Raw genomic sequence first — 17,060 nt, forward strand, 5'->3', positions numbered from 1 at the left:
AATACTGGGATCATTTAGAATTGGTTTGCAAATTGTACCAAATCGGTAGGTATCAGTGATAGTATCGCGATATTCTTCGCTTGAGCCAAAACGCTTTTATCATGTCACTGCCTTTTTCGCCGATCATTATGATGGGAGCGTTGGTGTTGCCGCTCACCATCACTGGCATGATACTGCCGTCAATGACGCGTAAGCCCTTCACTCCATACACTCGGAGTTCATCATCCACCACGGCTTCAGAGTCCCAGAAAGGCCCCATTTTAGCGGTCCCCACCGGATGATACACCGTCGCTGTGAACTGCCTGATCATGCACTCCCAGTACTTATCACTGTATCGTGGTACCGCTCTGCAAGCAGGAAAAACGTTCGGGTTTAATACGGATCCAAAACGTTGAAATGCTGTGGTCCTAGATAGGGCTACTGCAATCTTCACGCCTTCGACTAGGGTTTTAATGTCCTCTTCGTCTTTATCCGAGAAATAATTAGGGTAAATATAAGGATAGTCGTACGGGTTTGCGCTCCGTAGTTGAATGTAACCCTTGCTCTTAGGCCGCAGTAACATAGGCATAATTGACCAAACGTCCATATTGTTGATCGGTCTAAAAACAGCATTGTAAAATTTTTCAGTTAATCCTTGAATCTTCCTTAACTGAGCACCCCCATCTGAACTAGTTGCGCCGCTCACAAAATGGAATTCAATATCAGGGAAATCGTCCGTTGTGTTGGCATACTTTGTATTAACAAAAGCTAATCCTTCAACTCCTCCCAAAATAGTCAATGGTCCATTTCCTAAAACAGCATATTCCATCATGGTGCTCACTGATTGCAAACGGTTTTCGACTATAGCTACATCTTTGTTAATCATAAAGGTAAGTCCTCCAAGTGCAACATGGTCTTGCAGATTCTGTCCAACCTTCAAATCTTGTAGTACCGGTATTCGGTGTTTGGTCAATTCTTCAGACGGGCCTATGCCGGATAACATTAACAACTGAGGTGAATTGATTGAACCTGCGGACAGTATTACTTCCTTTCGGGCTCGAATCCGATGGATCATTTTGTTCTTTACAAATTCGACACCAAATGCTATTTTAGTTCGCGGATCTATTAACACTTTTGTCACAAATGAATTTATGGATATGTGGAGATTTGGACGATTTTTAGCAGGTCTTAAAAACGCTTTGGACGTAGAGCACCGGCTGCCACGCCGAGTCGTCCCCTGAGCGACCATGAAACCCGTTTGTTTTTCACCGTTGATATCTCTGTTCATGTATCCCAACTCTACTCCAGCATCGATGAAACTAGTCGCCAAAGGTGTTCTGTAAGGAGCTTCCGCCACGGTTAAATATCCTCCTGTGCTGTGATAAGGTGTTTGTGCTAAGGATGGATTCTGGTTGTCTTCCGATTTCTTGAAGTAGTAAAGAACGTCTTTGTAACCCCACCCCTTGTTACCTAAGGATTCCCATATATCGTAGTCTTTTTTGTTTCCACGTAGGTAAAGCATGTAGTTCAAAACGGAACTGCCACCAAGAACTTTTCCACGAGGCCAGTTGCACCTGCCGTCTTTCATTGCTGTAAATAAAAAAGGAGGCTGTTTAGTACTAATTACATACAAGTCGAGGGGTATTTGAATTATTATTGTAGAATGGACATTCAAGGAATGGAAATTCGGGGCAAATAGACGTTCGAGGAATTAGACATTTGAGGAAAATGGACATTCAAGGAATCAGACTTTCAAGGTAACTGGACGTTCTAGGAATTGGACATTCGAGGAAAATGGACTTTCGAGGAATTGGACATTCGAGGCCACAATCGTATTCACTTTTAAAATTCATGTATTTAGTTATATGACCACCTTATCGGGATTCGAACCCATAGTTAAGCGGTCGCTAATACAGTTTCGGGTAATCCAGTTGTTTTACGTCCTAATTAATGATGAAACTAGGTCGAGTTGGGATTAAACGATCTGGTTTCCTTCCCAGAAAATAAACAAGATTCGAGCCTTATACTTTCATAGATTAATACCACGTAATTACCTAAACAGAATCCATTATGAGGCTCCGTCTTGTAGGCCCAGTCCAGCTGGCTGTGTTGCAGATACCCGGCCAGCAGGGGAACGTCGGATATCTCCGTCTCATGGCCTCCGGCTTCTAGGAGTAGAACCTTCCAATAGCCCACTTCTGATAGTCTGTTCGCTAACACGGCTCCTGAAATATTCGTTTTTAAAAGTTTATCATTTGTTCTACACATAATTAAGGCACTCGTTCAGAATAGGAAATGAAATGTAGAAACATCGTTATTTGTTATGTTCGTTTCAATTTAATAAATAAATATGTATAACTTGTATAAGCATGGTTTCTAAACAAGATACAATTAATTGGCTCAGTGAAGAAAATAATTGTTTGAGTCGATCCTGTTTGGATAAAATGTCACTTCATATAAGCCAACATCGATAGATCTATATTACGACATTTTACGAAACTTTCAAGAGATCTTGAAGCCCAATGGAATTGAGGAATTGGATTGGATGCACATTGGTTTATATTAGAATAGCAACGTGAGAACTGAGAACTCACCAGCAGAACCTGCGCCCACTATAATGAAGTCGTACTCCCCCAGCATGCGAGACTCCTCGATGTCTGCAGGCCTGCCCTCCGGGTCGGTCTGTTCGTACTGGAAGTATGCGATGGTCGCCACCAACATTGGGACGAACCATGCCATCTGGAAACCACAAACCTGTTTCAATATTTGTTCAAGTTATTCATCTCCTCTTTTATCAAATTCCTCACCTTTTCGCACTGTATATATTTATTTATTTATTTATATTTAATCGTGTTATTAATCACAATCAATATATAGTCTTCGTTCTAGGGGTCTACTCTGCTTAAATTAGAAACTGCTAACTTAAAATAATTAAATTAAATTTAAAAGAAATGATTTTTCCAATTGTCGACGGGTCTGGCCTAGTGCGTAGTGACCCTGCCTGTGAAGCCGCGGTCCTGGGTTCGAATCCCAGTAAGGGCATTTATTTGTGTGATGAGCACAGATATTTGTTCCTGAGTCATGATTGTTTTCTATTATGTATTTAAGTATTTGTAATATGTGTATATTATATATATTGTCTGGGTACCCACAACACAAGCTTTCTTGAGCTTACCGTGGGGCTTAGTCAATTTGTGTAATAATACTAATAATGTCCTACAATATTTATTTATTGTGGACGCCCCCCCCCCCTTCCCAAATTGTAGAAAGAAGTGCCATATTACCTGCATACCTGTGGATATGGCGGTGCCGGCGATGGCGTCCGCCGCCGCTGTCATCAGGGAACTCATGTTGTCTCCTGGAATACAAACACACATCCATGACACACATATACACATTAAATATGTATATTACGAGTATACATTATATTTTTATTCAGCGCACAGCTACCTACGTAGTATGAATATTGAAGAAAGGGTGGCCGTTGAGGCATCATAGAATCCTAGAATGGTGAACGGGAACGGACCACCTCATGAGAGTCATAAGTACCGAGGGAAACGTATACATAAATAAACAATTAAGGTGACAGTCCATTTCCAACTGCAGCTGCACTACTGCTGCAGCGTTACTGTTGCGACATTACTGCAGCGGCGATAGCGGCGGCGACTGCTGCTGTTGCGTCGTGCAGTCGCAGCAGCGTTCGTGTTGCTTGTTAATCAATGTCAGTGTCAGACGTATAAATAAAAATACTAATTTACTTTCGTATATTTTACAAGAAAAAGCAAGTTACAATAATGCTACATGATAACGAAAAAGAAGACCAGATTGCCTTTCTACGGGAGTCAGAGGCAGTCGAAGACAGCTACCAATAAAATCAGATATTGAATTGTCGTTGTGATTCAGGGAATATTGCCGATTAAATGAAGAGCAATTCAACGGTGTTTGAGGCTTAATAATTGACTAAATACACCCAAATTACCCAAATGAAACTAATGCAGAGGAAAAATTACTTAAGGTAAGCTAACATTTTGAAATTATCTTCCCCATCTTCTTGGCTAAATGCGTGACGACCGCAACAGCACACAGCAACCCGACGTGAGCGGGACTCATGTAGCTTGTGAAGTATACGGGGTGTGCACTTGATCCACCTACATCACGTAGGTACGTGATCCAGCCAAATCCAGCCGGCAGTGTCAGTCAGTGGAGAGTAGGTACTCGGCCGTCAGAAACGTGCGGACACTGCCGGCTGGATTTAGAACTCTACGATAAACGTCCCCAGGTAGGTTCTTTTATCAGGTCTTTCATTGGTTTCTGCAAAGTGATTCGTGGGTTCCGGAGAAGGCGATGTGACACGTCGTTCGGTATTAGCAAAATATTACAGATTTATCTTTCTGAGGTTCAATATTAAAGCAATTTTACTTTCTTCAGGTACCTAAAGGTATAAAGGTATAATAGTTATTTTCGATACAAGTGCGAAAAAGAGGAAATTCGAAACGAGTGGCGATAAATTAAAACACGACCGAAGGGAGTGTTTTAAATCGACACGAGTTGCGAATTACCTATTCGCACGTGTATCGAACAACGTTTTACAGTACATATGGCCCTTTAAATTTTTGACATCGCACGAAAAGTGCTATTTTACGCACTAGTGCGTGAAAATAGGGCCATATGTACTGTAAATTAATAAATGCATTTGTAAGTGCTATAATTGAGCAATTTACACATCATATTTTATAGTTCAGTCGCAAATTGAAATCTTATAATTGCTCTTGTGTTGCAGGTGACCATGGCATGCTCTTGTGTTGCAGGAGATGGCGCTCTTGACAGTAACAGTTAATGACCAGACCATGTAAAATTTGACGGGCCAGACAAGAAATCCTTTATGAAGAAAGCTATTTCGTTGACTTTGGCTGATATAAATAACTTTTAATCATTTAATCTGAATAATAAATATTTTCCTCGTGTTGGTGTGATGATCCGTGTTGTAGGTACTCTGCAAAGTTTATTTAACCTTCCAGCCTTGAAACCACCGCAACTGTCAATATTTTAATTTTTTCAACCATTTGCTTATCTCGTGAATTAATTTGGTTTTAAACAAAGCTTTGCCCCTAATACCTAGGAAAATATAGTTTGGCCAGGGACTGTCTCATTTCAAACATAGACAGAGAGAAGCATATTATATTTGTCTTAGTACTAACACCGAAAAGAAATCGATGAGTAGAGTTTTCTTTGTTCATATTTACTGGCAAATTGGGTTTGCCAGACCATAGTTAACTGTCCGGATTTGACGCTCTCTTTCTGGTTTCCTAATCTGTGCGGAAAGAGAAGTCGTGAAATGTATGTCGCCCAATACATTCCACGACTCTTCTCTTTCCGAACAGACTCTACTATCGGGATTGTTTATCCTTGGGTGTTATAAACTCCTTAGAACGTAGTTGGTTATATCCTCTTTGCTTAGAACTACTGATATCTGTGACCAAGACATTTCAGTGCAGTGACAGATTTGACGTGCGGTCTGCAGTCGCAGTTGCAAGAATACACTAAATGCGCGAAAATCACCATGCTGCGTGCAGTCCGGCTTGTCATTCATTTTACTATGGAATTTGACAGTTAGACCGACGCGTTCAGGCCGCTGCAGTAGTGTCGGAGCAGTAGTGCAGCTGCGGTCGGAAATACGTTAAAATGACCATATTTCATGCAGTCGGTATTGTCATTCAATTTACTATGGAAATTGACAATCATACCGACGCGTTCAGGCCGCCGCAATAGTGTCGGAGCAGTAGTGCAGCTGCGGTCGGAAATACGTTAAAATGACCATATTACATGCAGTCGGTATTGTCATTCAATTTACTATGGAAATTGACAATCACAACGACGCGTTCAGGCCGCCGCAGTAATGCCGGAGCAGTAGTGCAGCTGCAGTTGGAAATGGAATGTCACCTTTAAACATATAGAGTTGGACAACAATGTGCTTCCAGAAAACCATAATAATTCGTTCGAACTAATTGACCCATTTATTTATCAAGCCTTATTATTGAATTATTAGTTATTACTGTTATTAGTCAATGGACTGAATGTCACAATTATTGCATTCCGGTGTAACAACAATGCGTGTCATAGTTGCGCGGGCTCTGATAAAGCTATAAAAATGAGTAAACAAATTTAAATTTACTTACATATCTAAGTACCTACTTAAACGTTATGCTTACTAAATTCGATAAAAAAGACAGTTTAAAAGTGAATAGGTACAGTCAAGTGTAAAAATAGGGGTGCAAATAAGTCATATAACTTACTCAAAAGTATGTCCCATAGTTCTTAATTCGCTGACATAAGAGCTATGGGACATATTTTTGATTATGATGTGTGCACCCATATTTTTACACTTGATTGATTGTATATAATAAACACATATACATATTTGTTCTTGTTGTTTGACTTATAAGGATGCCGTTATTAGCCGGACAACTTTAATCGTATACATAATAGTAAAGTCAACCTGTAGATTCCTATAGGTACCTAACTAATCGGAGTACTAAACTTAAAGAGATAGGATATATATAATTAATTCAGTTATATAAAAGGAACAAGAGTGATGCACTGGTATATAGGTTAACAATGATATAGCAGTCTACTCGTAGTTACCAATCAGTCTGTCAATGTCAGTGTTTAAAATAACAGTAAATAACGTTTATAAACTCATAGCGTCACAAAAGCAGCGGCCTTAATAGCCACGACGTGACGATTTTGCATTTAGCACAGTTGTCCAAAAATATCTTAACAATTTTGATTCTTATTCCACATAGACATAAGTTCCTAGTAGGAATTATTCAGTTTAACATAACGGTGCCGGGTATGTCGGATGAATTTATGAAAACAAAAGTAAACTGTGTTTTAGTATCTATGCTTTGATACGAAGGTCAAAAGCTAGTTTAATTGGAATAGCCTATAGCATAAAGGCGTAATAGAAACAATACGAGTAAGTTTATCTTTTGGAAAAAAAATGCAGACTTAAATATTTCATTGTCAATTTTCGTTACAGGGTACTATTTATACGGTCAAGACTCCTGAAATGATTGAAGATTAGAAAAGTGTTGTCTTTAAAAATATACACATATTAGATATACATGCTTATGTAAATTAATTCTAGGAATGTCTGCTGTGAGTTTAGCACGTTTGAAATTAGAGCCTTATTGGAGCTTATAAATCTTAGCGCAGGCCCTAGCCTAGTAAATTGGGGAATGTTATTTTATTTATTTAAATATTTAAATTTTATTGCACAAAATATATTGAAAATTTAATGCTAAATGCAACCATAGGGCCCGATAGAGATAGATGGGCGTTTTTAGGGTTCCGTAGCCAAATGGCAAAAAACGGAACCCTTATAGATTCGTCATGTCTGTCTGTCTGTCTGTCCGTCTGTCCGTCCGTATGTCACAGTCACTTTTCTCCGAAACTATAAGAACTATACTGTTGAAACTTGGTAAGTAGATGTATTCTGTGAACCGCATTAAGATTTCACACAAAAATAGAAAAAAAAACAATAAATTTTTGGGGTTCCCCATACTTAGAACTGAAACTCAAATTTTTTTTTTCATCAAACCCATACGTGTGGGGTATCTATGGATAGGTCTTCAAAAATAATATTGAGGTTTCTAATATACTATAATATTTTTTTAAACTGAATAGTTTGCGCGAGAGACACTTCCAAAGTGGTAAAATGTGTGTCCCCCCCCCCCCCCTGTAACTTCTAAAATATGATAAAACTACAGAATGATAAAACTAAAAAAAATATATGATGTACATACCATGTAAACTTCCACCGAAAATTGGTTTAAACGAGATCTAATAAGTAGTTTTTTTTAATACGTCATAAATCGCCTAAATACGGAACCCTTCATGGGCGAGTCCGACTCGCACTTGGCCGCTTTTTTTTTGTTGTCCCCTACACTTTTTTTTCAAATTTGGGATTTTTTATGTTATTTCTACTCAGAATCACGAGCTCTTTCTAATAGGAGAAAAAAAGTGTCCTAAGGTTTTTATTTCCATTACGTCACCATTTTTCATAGACTTTGTATGGCGGTCGCGGAATGGAAAGATCGAAAAATGTATGGAAATTTGGGACACTTTTTTTCTCCTATTAGGATAGAAAGAGCTCGTGATTCTTGAGTAGAAATAACATAAAAAATCCCAAATTTGAATTTGTGACAGGGAGGCAACACGTCGAACGTGGTTCGCGGTAGGCCCTCTGCACACTACAAAATCAAATCAAGTGCAAACAATGATCACGTAATAGAATTTTCTTCTACGAGTTCGTTCAATATCGATCATAAAAAATCTAGACTGATAAATAAGAGGTTCCGGTGAAAAGTAGTTACATAATGTACTACTTGTGTTTAAGTACGTATGTGACAGTTGTGGAAAGTTTAAAAAGATCACGGAAATTTCTGGAAAATTCCACAGGAATTAAAGGACGTTATTTTGGAAATGGTAAATTCCGATTCCCATACGAAAATATGAGTAGGACAAAAAATTTACCATCTAGTAATTTTACAAATTTGGAAAATTTTCGGCGGAACATCAGTGTGTTTAAGTTTCAGATTTCATTCCTGGGAGTACGTACGGAATAAGTACTTGACGGTGCGAGAAGGAGTCATGTTGACCTCAAAAAAACACCGATCGACGATAATGTGATGCACATAGCTAATAATGTATATTTTACACTTGTATCTAGAACTATAGATACAGCAAACGGACGTTTACGAATTATTGCGTGAATAAATCTCATATTTTTTTAACCCTTGGTGTGGCAGGAACCGGCTCCCGGACAGTTTACGTCATTTAAATTTGAAATTTGAAGTATGCTGAGCGTAGGAGTAAGACTTGGTACTTATTAGTTGATAGTAAACCTCTTCGTCGTCCCATAGTGCATAATACCTGTCATGGTTCCTTCGAGACGGGATGCGGGATTTTCCCAATATAAAAAGCGGCCAAGTGCGAGTCGAACTCGCCCATGAAGGGTTCCGTATTTAGGCGATTTATGACGTATTAAAAAAAAACTACTTACTAGATCTCGTTCAAACCAATTTTCAGTGGAAGTTTACATGGTAATGTACATCGTATATTTTTTTTAGTTTTATCATTCTCTTATTTTAGAAGTTACAGGGGGGGGGGGACACACATTTTACCACTTTGGAAGTGTCTCTCGCGCAAACTATTCAGTTTAGAAAAAAATGATATTAGAAACCTCAATATCATTTTTGAAGACCTATCCATAGATACCCCACACGTATGGGTTTGATGAAAAAATTTTTTTTGAGTTTCAGTTCGAAGTATGGGGAACCCCAAAAAATTATTGTTTTTTTTTCTATTTTTGTGTGAAAATCTTAATGCAGTTCACAGAATACATCTACTTACCAAGTTTCAACAGTATAGTTCTTATAGTTTCGGAGAAAAGTGGCTGTGACATACGGACGGACAGACAGACGGACAGACGGACAGACAGACAGACAGACATGACGAATCTATAAGGGTTCCGTTTTTTGCCATTTGGCTACGGAACCCTAAAAAGGACTGTGTACTTGATTGAATCACGTTAGCAAAAATGATCGTGTAGAAAGTATATTGATCAATGCTCTGTGCCCAACTTTGCTAGTTAACATCCAGAATGCTAAGAGGTTTCGGTGAAAATCTATTACGTAACGCTATTAAATTATGGCAGTGACATGTGGAATACCAATCAGTCGAGTTAACTGATGGAAAATAAATGTTTACGTCGAACTTGCTGGAGCCGAATATTCTGGATAGTAGTAATAGTAGCTGTGTTATTATAGGCTTTTTCTACTACCGTACCTTTATTTGTCATTTAAAAGGTCGTACACACACCTTTAAACCCCTATGTTATAGTTGTCAAGACAAGTCTTTAATCTATTCCCCAAAAAAGTATTTGTGCATACACGCAGTATCTTTTTGGTACTTTTACGATACTTCGTGTAATCACCACTTAAAAAATATTGTATGAAATACATTGTTGCCAACCTAATTTTAACTGTCATCTCTGACAGATGAGTGAACCATATACATGTTTTTTTTATTTCATTCATTCTTTTCCCGCCTGTACCCTCCATTCTTTGCTACTTCTTGAATGAAAAATATTTGTTAAATTTACAATTTTATTTCAAAATATGTGCTTGGTTGTAGAAAAAGTATTGTATGCAACGTTGTTTAACTGAGTCAAAAAATAGTCGTGGCGTCTTTATTAACAATTTTCGGCTTCGCCTCAAATTGTTACTCACGCCACTCGCCTTTTTTGACCTCTCTTAAACAACGGTTGCATAAAATACTATTTAAGTATAGCGGGCTAGAATCTGTTTTTTGAACTACTTATAAGGTACTATTACGCCATACATTTTTAATTCGAGTAACAAATGATCGTTACTATTTTCTATATGTATAGTATAGGCAGTACTTTATAATTAAAACAAAAATATACTGTAGACAGACAGTTGATAAATTGAACCGTAGTTTATTTTTGAATATCAAATACAACTTGTTCTTCGGCTGTTCGTGAAAGCCGTTAATTAGATCCTTCTTAGGCCCACTTGCACCATTCCACCAACCCGGGGTTAACCGGATAAACCTGGAGTTACCATGGTTAACAGTACAATTTGACACTAGGTAAACGGTTTAACCGCTTAACCCCGGGTTAGTGGGATGGTGCAAGTGAGCCTTAGTCGCACAATTTATACGTTATAAATACTTACGTATACGTATTGTGTAAAATTCCCATATAATAGTAATGTAATGTTGTCCGTGTTAAACAATCTTTTGTAATTATTTTAATTTATCTTTTTTTGGGACCACCTTGAGAGTACGTAATTCAAGTGCTTATAAGGGTTTTAGGTACTGCACACTTAATTAAATTAAAGTGACGATTTAACACAATTGCGATTACATATCGAGTAATAGAGATTGATGATTTCTAATTGGCAGTGGAGAGCAAGAAAAACCAATACATTAAGTTTTGTATAGACGCGATTGTTTAAACTATGGTCATAGTCATCAAAATGGACCAGTTATTTGTTAATAAAAAATCCTTTTTACATAATTATCAACAAAACCATTGACAAATAGGTACAAATAAAGTTATAATGGAGGCACAACAACAAGGAACTCATCCGAAATGATGGCCGTAAACAAAACATGAAATAGTTGTAGTCGTTTTACCAAAACAAACAAAGCATGTCCCGTAAGTGGCTGTAACTAATCTGCCAGCATGTTTTCAAATCAACACAATGCAGAAGATACTGGAACTTACCTTAATTTTCAATGCTTTCACGTCCGCATGTAACCAACAAGCCATCCAAAGGAAAACATCGGAAACAACTCATTCACCGTCCAAATTTCACTTCAACATTATTTTCGAGTCTGATAATGATAACAAAACACTTTCGCGTGCCTAAACCCTTCAACCGTTTAGAAGTGACTTCACTAAGAAACTCGTAACCACTTTATCCAATTACAAGTAAATTACGGCTTTTGGTGTAAGAAGAATAAACTGTGCTTAAACACGGTGATCTCAACACGCGCTTTACCGTTCGCTCGGCTCGGTATGTAGCGGGCACTTTCTTCGGCTGCTGACGATAGACTCCTGCACGTAGTTCGTTTACCGGCGAAAGGTGGGACCCATTACAATGTTTGGATGGTCACAGGTGTTTTGGAAGTCATTATGTTGAGAAAAATTGGAAGAAAATTGGTCGTCTAATCGTAGTAAGTAGTCAAGATTGATTCATGAAATAGTGTCATATAAGTTGATTGTTTTTTAACCTGACTTTTGAAGAAGGACGGTATATATCTATTCCTTTAAATAATCCTGCAGAATGCCGCCGTACCGAATTCTAAGTATGAGAGAGGTGTCGCACGATATATTAATAATGAATTTGGAAAGAGAGAGAAAATATTATATATTAATAAAGAAATTTTAAGCGTTGGTAGTTTTTTTAATTAAAAAATCTACATTAGTTTACATGATACTTCGTCAAGAACACAATGAGTAGAACCGATTGGTATGGAACCGGTGTTTAGTCAAAGCAATCATTAAAAGATAATTGCAGACAAACAGTTTTATTTGTACTATTATAAAGCAAACACACTCGGAAACTGTCGGATGCGCAGCCGACCATGGCGCAGACTCATCCATGCAATGCAACTATACCCTCGTTATATGGCCAAAGGAAGTATCATAGTCGTAAGAATCTTCTAGTTGCCTCTGCGTTAATGTTAAGACAAATTCGGTCAACGTAATATTTATTTTTTCATTATTAGGTCTACATATCTTTCTTCAAAAAGCTATTTTTATTGTACCACTTTGTCTTTCTAGCACTAACGATTATCGGAGCTAAGCCTCGGATGGATAGCCAGACAGATGGACATGGCGAAACTATAAGGGTTCCTAGATAACTACGGAACGCTTAAAACGTCAGTTTTTAATTTAATATTTCGTAAGGAAATCGGAAGTTTACAAAAGCGACTATGTAACGAGTGTCACAAAATAATCCGAAGAGCGTCTCTGTAGCAGCGTAGCTGCAAAGCGTCCTAGAGTTGACGTGATGCAAGTCATGTTCTGTTTGTTCCGCTAACTGGCCATCGCTAGACCTTATTGCACCGACATAAGGTCCACTAAGGTCCACTCTAGTTGTGGTTCGTGGAAGGAAAGTGAAATGATGTGCTAAAAGCCTGATTACGTTTCCTGCCGCTTAGTCACTGCATCACATCGCTCGGTGTAACGGTCTTGTCCTTTTAAGGCCGTGCATCGAAAAATAACAGGATCTTAGAAAGGTGGCAGTGGCTAGCCCCGGAAACAAACAGTAGTGATTTTCGGATATATGTTTCTTGACTATATGATAAGAGATTTCGTAGTAGTCGAAACACGAATGCTTAAAATTTTCTCGATAGAAAATAAATCCAAACTTACGTGTTCATTTTTCGGTTTTAGCTTCGTGCAACTAGAAAACACATCCATATCCAGCACAACCCACCTTACAGCAAAGGTTTTCATCTCGTCTTAACTTTCAAAGAACTAAATATTAACTTATTATCCTTTACCGATGGATTTATTATCGATTTTTGATTTTATGAATTCAACAGCAAACGCCCATTTTACGCAGTTCGGTTTCTCTTTCTGTCATGCGTCAAAGTCATAAATGCATCCTTTATGCCAGTAATGTTAGATGGCCGTCGTGCCTCAAAGAGGTAAGACCTATGTCACTTCGCGCAGCGCTCCGAATTACGTAAAATTTTAATATCCAATAAACGTTGAGTCGTAACTCCATTGAGTAGTAACGGAATCGGAGGTAAGCCTATGATGGTGCCTTCTTACAGGCCTATACGTTACGCATGTGTGCGTGTTTGCTAGGTTACGTCATGCTACGTCGAAATCTATACTCTTTGTCAGTTACAACGGGTTAGGAAATTTCGACAGATATTGAAATGTATCGGTAGCTGTTTGGTATTTAGCCATCAGAATCTAACCGTAACTTTTTGCTTTATTTTTATTTGAAAATAAAATATCTATAAGAATATATTTTTTGCTTTTTTTCTATTGTAATGATAAAAATAAATCTAGTATGTTTCATGCTCAAATAATTTAAAATAATTGAATAAATATTAAAAACTAATTGATATTATTCGTTTTAATTATTATATTATTAAGTTTGTTTGAATAAAATATTTTATTTCAATAATACGAAAAGTTATTATATTTAAGTACCACTAAAAAAAGGTCCCTACTTACAAAAACTCACTTGCACGGGCCGGGGTTCGAACCCGTGACCTCCGGTTTGAAAGTCGCACGCCACTACAATTTCACATAAGTAATTTACAATGACATGATACCGTGGAAAAAGTGAATATTACAATGTACTGTGTTACTATCATTTTATAGTTTATTTTGGCTTGACAAGGAGGAATGAGAAAAATGTGCAGAGCGAGAGGATTAAATCTCTCTGTCCCTTTCTTAAAGTAGCCAATCCTAATTATGACATCTGTTTTGATATTAATTTTTTGAACATAATTTGTCGATGTTCTTTTTTATATCATCGAGAAAGATTTTTATTAAAAAAATGTGTTGAATTTATATGTTTTATTTATGTTTTTTTTGGCATAAATTTCATTACTTTTGACAAATTTTGATTGTGATGACAAACGATTTGATGTGATGTGTGAAACGAACCATGTGATCAACGATTTATCTAATAAAACTTCATTTAGTCGAAAAAAATAGTTGTCTACTACCGGGTGGAAAAAAATTATGGGCCCTGGAGGGAAAGTGCCTTAAAACCTTAAGTTTGCTCATTTTACTTAAATGAAACATTATTGTTTTTTAAAGAAACAACTGCATTCAAAGATTTTTGAAGTGAAATCTTTTAGCGGCGCTAGGCACTTTTTGAGGTGGGGAAAAAATGATAAACTCGAGACAGCGTAAGGCGATCATGTGACCGTAAGGTTTAGATGGCCAATCATTTAGATGGCATTTAAATCAATAAAGAAAAACTCAATGACATTACATGAAAAAGGTTATAATCTTGTACGGGCTGAAATACGAGGATCTCACAGTATTATAACTTTATATCACTCAAATATAATTAAATAAAGCTACATCTTGATGAAATCGCTAATAAAAGTGAACTCTAGTACTGGTGAATAAAACTCAAAATATCATGACCAAATATATTTAGATGCGAGGTCTGCAAGGTAACTTTACAATTTCTATTCGAATTGTAACAATTAACGCTATAAATTTGAATTTCGAATTTTACACAAGCTCACTGACCAGCAATATCGGAACCAAAAGTTTTCAATAGAAAGGAGGATGGGTCAATTATACATAGTGCTGCAGACATTTTGGACTAGTCATTGAGTTTTCACTTCTGTCGGCACTCCCGGAATGCAACACGTTGTTTTTTCTAAATTCGCTTAGTCGCGCCCGGGAATCGAACCTACTTTTTCCACACTGTATAAAAGAACACAAATGATTTTCTTCTGTTAACTTAAATGTTCTATCTATCTTGGTGATATGTCAATGCAATCAAATAATCTGAAAAAATTATAATAACCCAATTTATGAATTCCGTTCCTTCAGAAAAATGCGAAATGTACGTACAATTTTTAGGGATATCGTACTTTTCCCAGAGACAAATTTAGTTGGCTAAGAGACATTTTTACTGATTTGGGGTCTGTACTAAAAATCTAACATAATATGATAAGGACTTAATCGTTTTAAGCTCAAGAGTGAGTTTTCCTAAAGCTTTTTCTAAAAAATATGTCTTTATTAACGTTAGGAGTGCACTGCAGCATGTCAAATGTATGCCAAAATGTCAAGGGAGAGAACAATAAATTAAGTTTCAATTCCACTTCCACTCATCAGCAAAGAGATATAAGTATATCAGCAGTTTAAAGTTATTTTAGATTACAAAATTAGCGCATCAAAAAAATCAAAGTGCATAGAAAAAAAGTCTCCTGAGTCGTAATAAAATTGATGTCTCTTGGGTCACCAGAAAAGTCACCAGGGAGAACGATGACCCAAATCACATTCAAAAGAAAATGTAAATTTTGTGTACTACCTACGAACATTTTTCAAAAAACTATGTTTTTATAACATATTAGACCCAGGATAGATCTAATACCTCTTTTCGTACCCCGGATAAAATGGTCGGCGACTAAAAAAGTAACTGAAACGTTACGTTATTAGTTGTACCCTTGCCTTCGTTGCGATATGTTTGGTAAGTCAGGAGACTTAAAAAATGAGCCATGATTTTGGGACATATTAACAAATATTTTTTTTAATAGGTATATATTAATTTTAGCGGACTTTAATAATTTACCAGTTAAATTAGATGTAAATACCTTTTTAGTTAATCGTTAATATGATATATTAGTAGCAGTAAAACACTTTATTGTACAAAAAGACACATAAAACATGAAAAAACACACATCCTTCGTATATGGTAGAATATATTTTTCACACTTATAAGTAAAAACCAAAACCGATACGCGATTGGGATACGCTCTTTTTGTATGGGATACAAAAAAAAATTCTCCTGGGTCACCAAGAAAAATCGACATATTAAAATAATTCAGTTCGTTTTTAAGTTCTAGTCAGATTGACTTTTTGGTTATTTGAGATAAATTACAATAACGCTTAGATTTGAAAAACATGATTTTCTATTTTGTTACGATCGACCCGGGTAATAAAAATACGGCGAATTTGAACTTTTGTTTGTTGTCGTTGTAAAATGTATTAAAAAATAATGTAGGCACCCCTGACAATTGAAATTCAAAATTATCCAGAAAAAGCGGCCAAGTGCGAGTCGGACTCGCCCATGAAGGGTTCCGTATTTAGGGGATTTATGACGTATTAAAAAAAACTACTTACTAGATCTTGTTCAAACCAATTTTCGGTGGAAGTTTGCATGGTAATGTACATCATATATTTTTTTTAGTTTTATCATTCTCTTATTTTAGAAGTTACAGGGGGGGGGGGGACACACACACACATTTTACCACTTTGGAAGTGTCTCTCGCGCAAACTATTCAGTTTAGAAAAAAATGATGTTAGAAACCTCAATACCATTTTTGAAGACCTATCCATAGATACCCCACACGTATGGGTTTGATGAAAAAAATGAGTTTCAGTTCTAAGTATGGGGAACCCCCAAAAAAAATTTTTTTTTTCTATTTTTGTGTGAAAATATAATGCGGTTCACAGAATACATCTACTTACCAAGTTTCAACAGTATAGTTCTTATAGTTTCGGAAAAAAGTGGCTGTGACATACGGACGGACAGACGGACAGACAGACAGACAGACATGACGAATCTATAAGGGTTCCGTTTTTTGCCATTTGGCTACGGAACCCTAAAAATGAGTGTTTCAAAAAGGCACCCTGTATTCATTACATACCTAAATAATCTCTTATTCAATAAAACATATAATTACTAAACACTGCTTTATTTCAAATAAATGCAAATCGATCGGATAAAAGATATTAATACCTACCTATACAACAATGAATACGAGTACAGTCA

The 17,060-nt window shown here is 36.8% G+C and overlaps 2 protein-coding genes across 5 annotated transcripts in view; one reads left to right on the forward strand and one right to left on the reverse strand.

Moving 5' to 3' along the window:
• LOC134656893 (flotillin-2) overlaps positions 1–17,060 on the forward strand; it is a 384,591-nt gene that overhangs the window by 306,006 nt on the left and 61,525 nt on the right. The gene's annotated exons all lie outside the window — the stretch shown is intronic.
• Positions 14–11,528, reverse strand: LOC134656733 (glucose dehydrogenase [FAD, quinone]). Of its 3 annotated transcripts, XM_063512245.1 has the most exons (5): positions 11,294–11,528; positions 3,264–3,337; positions 2,574–2,718; positions 2,034–2,204; positions 14–1,569 (listed from the first exon to the last, which is right to left on the reverse strand). In XM_063512245.1, the coding sequence occupies exons 2-5, from the start codon at positions 3,327–3,329 to the stop codon at positions 53–55; spliced, it is 1,899 nt and encodes a 632-aa protein (XP_063368315.1). In that variant the 5' UTR covers positions 3,330–3,337; positions 11,294–11,528; the 3' UTR covers positions 14–52. The 3 variants fall into 3 exon arrangements, with proteins under 3 accessions (XP_063368315.1, XP_063368314.1, XP_063368318.1); XM_063512244.1 differs by lacking the exon at positions 11,294–11,528 and having other exon boundaries at positions 3,264–3,370; XM_063512248.1 differs by lacking the exon at positions 11,294–11,528 and having other exon boundaries at positions 3,272–3,345.

The sequence above is a fragment of the Cydia amplana genome, chromosome 19, assembly GCF_948474715.1.
Source record: "Cydia amplana chromosome 19, ilCydAmpl1.1, whole genome shotgun sequence".
NCBI lineage: Eukaryota > Metazoa > Arthropoda > Insecta > Lepidoptera > Tortricidae > Cydia > Cydia amplana.

Excerpts from the sequence above, each read along its gene's own strand:
- LOC134656733 (XM_063512244.1), bottom strand. The coding sequence starts at position 3,356 with ATGTGTGTTTGTATTCCAGGAGACAACATGAGTTCCCTGATGACAGCG. Across the intron at positions 2,205-2,573 it reads AGTGGGCGCAGGTTCTGCTG|GAGCCGTGTTAGCGAACAGA; the intron begins GTGAGTTCTCAG and ends CGAATATTTCAG. Across the intron at positions 1,570-2,033 it reads TCATAATGGATTCTGTTTAG|CAATGAAAGACGGCAGGTGC; the intron begins GTAATTACGTGG and ends TTTTATTTACAG.